This window comes from Diaphorina citri, unplaced genomic scaffold (genome assembly GCF_000475195.1).
Source record: "Diaphorina citri unplaced genomic scaffold, Diaci psyllid genome assembly version 1.1 scaffold1657, whole genome shotgun sequence".
NCBI classification, from domain to species: Eukaryota; Metazoa; Arthropoda; class Insecta; order Hemiptera; family Psyllidae; genus Diaphorina; species Diaphorina citri.
In genome coordinates, this window is record NW_007379083.1 from 56512 (window position 1) to 64292 (window position 7781).

At 35.7% G+C, this 7781-nt stretch overlaps 1 protein-coding gene across 1 annotated transcript in view; it reads left to right on the top strand.

The window, feature by feature from the left end:
* Window positions 1-6383, top strand: part of LOC103516752 (protein dachsous-like) — a gene marked incomplete at its 3' end in the record, with an annotated part of 29279 nt that extends 22896 nt beyond the window's left edge. The window contains exon 5 of the mRNA XM_026829053.1: window positions 5633-6383. Coding sequence (XP_026684854.1) covers window positions 5633-6383 — 751 coding nt within the window. The remainder of the gene's footprint in view (window positions 1-5632) is intronic.
* Window positions 6384-7781: the final 1398 nt, after the last annotated feature.

Consider the following 7781-nt stretch of genomic DNA (forward strand, 5'->3'; position numbering starts at 1 on the left):
CACTAGACTTTTCACTGAAGTCTTGTTTATTGTATATAATACAAGGATATGATGATTTCAGCGAAATATTTATAGGTATAATCTCTTATTAGCCTCTCAGTGATAGCTATTTTTGAGCGATGTACCTACATACCCTAGATAGGATTGAAATTCCTCCAATGTTCAGCTTAACTTTAATAAAATGATAACTAATGATGTGTTCGATAAAGTTAGCTTTTTTATTCATGAAGGTCTGAATTCTGAGACAATAATGTCTCCAAGTCTTCCAATAGGTAAAGTTCAGACTCTACTTTTGTATTTGCACAAAGAGAATTTGTTTTGTTTGGGTTCCGTCAGGAGAGAGCGGAGATCAACAAGTGTTTATTATCATGAAAGTGTATAAAATTGTAAATCATAATATGTTACATACGAATTTAAATGTTCTGTGCTTGTTATTGGAAGTAACTATTCGTTCATTGGAAGCATATTACCCATCTAAAACTTTTGCTTTGAAATAGTTGCCAGAAGTTTAGATTTCACTAGTCTAGTTTAATGCACCAATATGTACCTAAGTATAGTCCAGGGATTCACATTTAAAATTCTTTCAATCTTTTCAAAATATTATAAGGGTAGATCGAAATTTTTCACCTTCTTTTTGCTATTCATCACTCAGTATTTGAATGTTGAGATGCGGTATTCTTGCAATAGGTAGGTATGTTCAACAAGTGTTTATTATTATGAAAGTGTATAAAATTGTAAATCATAATATGTTACATACGAATTTAAATGTTCTGTGCTTGTTATTGGAAGTAACTTTATTCGTTCATTGGAAGCATATTACCCATCTAAAACTTTTGTTTTGAAATAGTTGCCAGAAGTTTAGATTTCACTAGTCTAGTTTAATGCACCAATATGTAAGTATAGTCCAGGGATTCACATTTAAAATTCTTTCACAACACCGACATTAGGTATAATCTTTTCAAAATATTATAAGGGTAGATCGAAATTTTTCACCTTCTTTTTGCAATTCATCACTCAGTATTTGAATGTTGAGATGCGGTATTCTTGCAATAGGTAGGTATGTGCTTGCTGATGGAGCCCCGGTTATCGTGTACTGTTTTGGTTTTGTCGGTATTTTGTTTGTAATGAGCTTATATGTAAATTAAACGTTTACATGGATGTATAAATATACATGGTTTGTCGTCTGAATTATTTAAATGCTGATGCTGTGATGGTCTCGAGAGAACAATTCCCAACACAGCAAGGTATGCATTGATTGCGGACTTAATTATTTCCACTGCAGGCTTTGTTGATTCGGAGAGGTTGATAACGAAAATCAATTCGCCGAATTTCTGCGGTGAAGTTTGAAATGTGGTGTCCATCAGTACGTGGTTTCCACGGTTGTCGAAATTGAACGCACAATTGAACCTAATCTGTGAAAAGTTGGGAAAAAAAATCACCACTACTGTTGAATTCTTATAATTGAAAAACATTTACTTTTGAGATTTGTTTGGTAATTATTTGGGTGTTACCAAATTCACATCATTTGCGTCTGTTAATGTCTCTGTTATCATGAAGTGAGTACCTATTTCAATAGATAGGTACCGAGTTCATATTCTGAATTACCTTTCCATCTACACAGATGAATTCTGTGTTATTGAGTTGTCTTCGTCTCTGTGAACATCTTCTTTAGTTAAAGGAAATAATCAGCTCTTTATTTGCAAAATTTATTATTCTTTTTTTTTTTGTTCTTTTTCGGAACTCCTTGGTTGCCCTTATGTAATGTACCTACTAATATGTTTCTGGGTTTGCTTAGTAGCTTTATCCTGTTAATGAATTTGGTTAAAAAGGAAATAATCAGCTCTTTATTTGCAAAATTTATTATTCTTTTTTTTTTGTTCTTTTTCGGAACTCCTTGGTTGCCCTTATGTAATGTACCTACTAATATGTTTCTGGGTTTGCTTAGTAGCTTTATATTGACCATTTAACCATTATCATTACAATTGTAGCAGGGAGATTTTATTTCCTTCTTAACGACAAAATACACAATCTAGATTTTAATCTTTATTAAATCATGACAACTTAAAAGAAAGTAAAAAGGAGCAAACTTGTTTTTTCCATGTTCACGAGAAGTCGTTCCTATATGTTGCAAAGTTGGTACTCTATATTTTAAATAAATGCTATCTCTCTCTAAGGTCCTTTTCCATTTTATCTCTCCTTCTGATTTTTGGCCGGCCCCTTCTCCTTTTACCCCTACATATTTAATGGGTAGCTAGGCAGCAAAGTTTGATTCCGTTCTTACTATGTAAGTATGTATCATTATCAGGGAGTACAGGGTACTAGACGTCAACATTGAAACATGATTTTTTGTAAAGAATATGCCGCCCATGTCAATTAATCAGGTTTCATCCAATTAATTTACGTCTTAAAGATATTATCGTGAATAAAAATATTTAATTTATTTAAATTACAATATTTTGGAACGATTTAAAACTGATTTCCGTTTCCCGATTAAAAATGATAAGTAATAAAAAAAAAAACTTGGAAATAAAAATCACCTCGAAATTAGTTCATTTTTGTCATTTGTGAAAATTTATCCGTTGGTACTATTAAAACATATTATTAAATTGTGGTCATTTGTTACAACCTTCTAGATTCTAGAGGTTGAAGACCTTTCAAAATTTCCGAAGTAGGTAGGTAACTGGAGAGAGATTAATCTCAGCATTAGCTATGGATATTTGTAGTCCAATGTTTTGATTAATATGTGTACTTCGGAGCAAACTTGTTTTTTCCATGTTCACGAGAAGTCGTTCCTATATGTTGCAAAGTTGGTACTCTATATTTTAAATAAATGCTACGGAAGGATCGAGGAACAGTATCGTCCATAATGTTATCTTGATTGTTTCTGAGACTGCTCTCATTAGCATTTCTCGTATCGTAATTTTCGGAACCCATCAATAATCAATAGTTCACATGACATTGTTCTTGTTCCTAATTCAATGAACTTTATCATGATTAGTTAAGGGCACCCTACTTTACTCGCTTCTTGTTCACATGACATTGTTCTTGTTCCTAATTCAATGAACTTTATCATGATTAGTTAAGGGCACCCTACTTTACTCGCTTCTTTGTGTACTTCTACGTGGGTTTGTGGGTCCTTCTTAAATTGACACCTAAATGCTATAAAAATTCACATCAAAATACGAGCTATTTTGAAACTCATCAACCAAGAATAAGGTGATTAGATTAGCTGATTAGTCTCGTTTATGGAAAAGTCAACTTGATGACATTACTGAAAACCTCCGACATATAGTTTTTGGGATTCTTTTGGCATTGTTCAGTAATTATTGTCCGTGTATCCATCTATAAATAGTGTTTTCTAGGGTTGAACTTTTTGTCTCTCTTTTCTTTTTCTGATCACCAGAATATTTATGGGTGGTAGTACTTACTGAAAACCTCCGACATGTAGTTTTTGGGATTCTTTTGGTATTGTTCAATAATTATTGTCCGTGTATCCATCTGTAAATAGTGTTTTCTAGGGTTGAACTTTTTGTCTCTCTTTTCTTTTTCTGATCATTAAAATATCCTGTAGGAATCTGTATCATTGTCGAAAGTTCAGTCCTACAAGATTGACTAACACAACGTTGCGTTGCAATTGCAACTATTCTACATATTTGCAAGAATAAGTACAATTCAACATCACGCCGAAACTGTTTAGTTCTTTATTCAAGACGAATTGGATACTCGATCTTTCCGTTGAACTTTGTGAAGTTGAAAATCCATGAGGACAAAAGATCACGAATGTGTAACGATCTTTAACTAAAGCGATCTGATTATTGGAACTGCTTGCTGCTCACTGCTCATTAGAGTCTCCAGCTTGATCGTGCTGCTTCTTTATTTTTTTATTCACCACCCGATTTGCATTTTGTGTTCGCGATAATTAGAAATATGTTAATTAGTTAACCCATTTTGTGTTTTATGGCGAGGAGAGCTGAAGACATTGAGATGTTAACGTGCATGGAATTAGTGATGATAAGAAGATGTAAATCGAACTCGTTTCTAGGTCTTTAAGATGACAAAGTCTTCCCAGACATTTATTCAACTTGAAGAGAATTTGTTTTGTCCATTGGACATGTGATAGTGGAGAATGGCAAAGTAATTTCTTTATCAAATTTATGAATACCTAATATGTTCCTATATTTACTGATATTTGAGCTTTCGATATCAGTAGAAGTGTCATAGTGTCACGGTTCCTTCAAATCCTAAATCTGAGCCTGTCTCATAATTACAACGATGATGTCTTCATTAGTATTCTTTGCTTCTCGCTTCTCTTTGCTCAGGTCGTAAGGTTAGGGTGACATTTTTCATGAAGTCTATTCCTCCTTCATTTGTCTTCACGTCTTTTCTGTGAAGTTTCTGCGTCTTAAATGCTTATCTCTATCAGTAATGAAAGGGGCTTGTTAGCGTTTTGCCCATGTCACTTGATGTGCACTCGGATATCCCAATGTGGAAGACATTAGCCTAGGTCATGAAGATCTTGCTGCTAGGTGATTACCTGATGGGATGTTAATTATCCTGAGTAGGTGCGTCTTAAAGTGCTGTATTGTTCTTTTCTATTATTACTCTTTCTGGTTTCATTATCCACATGGTTAATTCTTTTTTGCACTCCTCACAAGTTGGGTCTAGAACGTGCTCAATGAATCTGTTACCAGTCTAACGTTTTTCTACGATGAGTAAATGCTGTAAATGCGATTCTCCTTTAATCTTCTTCCAAGTTTGAATGTTCTTCTCCTATACGAGTGAAGCCATTGACAACTTTGTTCTCGTTTTGTTGATGTTCCAGGTCTGAACTATTCCTAATTACTCCGGCGAGTATTATTGCAACGTATATCTGTAGGTCATTCTGGTTATTCATGTGTAATCAGTCTACGTGTAATTTTTCAACGCGCGCGTTATCCTCTCTCCCCTCTTCATGACAAATTGCCACGTTTCTCTTTTCCCGACTACATTACCTATGTTGCGAACACTTTGCGTCTGTGTGTGATTCGCATGTTAATCATGTCTACATATTTGCCAATTTCTTCATTTTCCATTTATTAACATCTACATTGAAGTTCAATTTCTTCTTGTGGAAATGGGAAATTCATAAACCTTATTTCAATGCGGCAGAACAGGCCACGAACACTACCGCGACAGAGCTGAGGCAAATTGTTGAAATTCAACGTGCTATTGTTGGCTGAGGTTCAAATTATTTGTAAAATCATGTTCTCTGTTCGCTCTTGCCGCAGTGTGGATATCTGCAAGCTAAACACCTTTGGATACTAGAAAATGTTTGCTTTTGCTGCCTTTTCTTTCATTAATGTGCTTATCTCTATCAGTAATGAAAGTGGCTTGTTAGCGTTTTGCCCATGTCACTTGATGTGCACTCGCATATCCCAATGTGGAAGACATTAGCCTAGGTCATGAAGATCTTGCTGCTAGGTGATTACCTGATGGGATGTTAATTATCCTGAGTAGGTGTAGTAGGAGTAGTAATGCTGAAAACTTTTGTACAAACCTTTTGTAGAAATCAACTTTTGTAAGTAGGTATCTTTTGTATTTTATCGATCCGTGACGCTTTCTAACATATTTCTTATTTCTTTTGTTTTTCCAGACCAGTCAAATCCAATCAGATACACGATTCATTCAGGTGATCCCGAAGGTTACTTTACTCTGGATTCAACCACTGGTGTCATTCGGACAGCAGCTACTCTAGATCATGAAGTGACAGGGGTTCTCCTATTGAGTGTACAAGCAAGCAGTGGCTCCCCACCTCTGTATTCCTATGCTCAAGTCAAAGTCACTATTGAAGATCGTAATGATAACGCTCCAGAGTTTGAATCTACTACTATCCGGCTATCAGTCCCTGAGAGTGCTGCCTTGGGTCTACCTCTCTATACCGTAGTTGCCAGAGATAAAGATTCCGGAGACAACGGCAAAATCCGATATCATTTAGCTTCGGGTAATTTTGGCGATAGTCGATTGTTTGCTGTGGACCAAACCTCTGGCCATCTGAGTCTGTCGAAACATTTAGACTACGAGACTAGTCAAAGACATACCATTGTTGTGAGTGCCACCGACCAAGGGGATCCTCCAATGTCCTCCAACTTGACCGTCCTTCTAGAAGTCCAAGATGTCAACGACAACCCTCCTGTCTTTGAGAGAAGCGAGTACTTTGTGTCCGTCAGTGAAGCTTTACCAGCCAAAAGTCAGGTAAGAACGACTTGCACTCCGTTATATGTATTAGTAGAAGGACAATGTTCACTTGTATGTTGGTCAACACTTCGGTTGATGACCCACTCTACTCTCAAGTCTGAACTGAACAGTCCATTAGGTTCTAATTCATTCCAACTGAGTATTCTCTGGTACTCAATTTTTCTAAGGACGAACACAATGCAAATCTACAGACAATTTTGGTATCTATCACAAGTAATTCCCTAGGAACTTCTCTTCTTAAGCAAAGTAAACATGATGGAGCATGATACCAATATGACGAAAGTATATGGTCTATTTATAAATCCCATCTAGTCTAGACCATGGTTAAAATAATTGAATTGGGGTTATTTCTTGTCGATACTTAGTTGAGTGCTGAAAACCGACAAATTCTTTGCAAGAATATTGCGAGCTGGATTCTAGCTTGCCAATCATAACTCTAGAGTAGAAACCAGTATTCTCTGGTACTCAATTTTTCTAAGGACGAACACACTGCAAATCTACAGATAATTTTGGTATCTATCACAAGTATTTCCCTAGGAACTTCTCTTCTTAAGCAAAGTAAACAAGATGGAGCATGATACCAATATGACGAAAGTATATGGTCTATTTATAAATCCCATCTAGTCTAGAGGTCTAGACCATGGTTAAAATAATTGAATTGGGGTTATTTCTTGTCGATACTCAGTTGAGTGCTGAAAACCGACAAATTCTTTGCAAGAATATTGCGAGCTGGATTCTAGCTTGCCAATCATAACTCTAGAGTAGAAACCCAACATGGTTCATGGGATTTCTAGCCGAAAACATAGTATTATCCAAGTAGCAAAAACATGAGATTGATTCACATGACAAGGGCCTCTCATATTCAGAGCACGGAAATATGTAATAAGAATATCATTTGGGTTGAGTTAACATTTCCACAATGCCACCGCCACATAGTTGAATTTACTTGTCTTTGTTTGTCTTTGCGTTTTTTCTCCAAATAATGAAGCGAGCTTTGTATTAGGAGTAATTATTCGTGTCTGGGATCTGCGCCCCAGTGGTGTAGCTGAACAAACACATGAGATTGATTCACATGACAAGGGCCTCTCATATTCAGAGCACGGAAATATGTAATAAGAATATCATTTGGGTTGAGTTAATTATAGGAAATTATAGTTCATTTGGAATCAACTTAATTTGTACTCCATAATATACAGTCTCATTCCAACTTGACAGAAAAATATTAATTAAGATTATTTCATGAAAGAGCTCTGAAGCTCACAAAGCTGCTGCATACAACTTTATACTGGGAGTTCCCATACGATCTTGGTACAGAGTACTTCACTAGCTTGATCAATAATATCTATCAATAGCAGATCCTCGCTTTAGTGTCCTCGAAAGTATTTTTGTCAGTTTCAGAGTAAATTAATTTCAGTAGACATAACAACTTGCCTTTTAAAATGGGGGGATTTATTGTTAGGCAGGCGAAACAGGATTGACAGAAAACAGTGCAACAAAAGTTTCAAGTCATCCTGTATTTGTATGAAATACCAAGTTATGTGCTATGT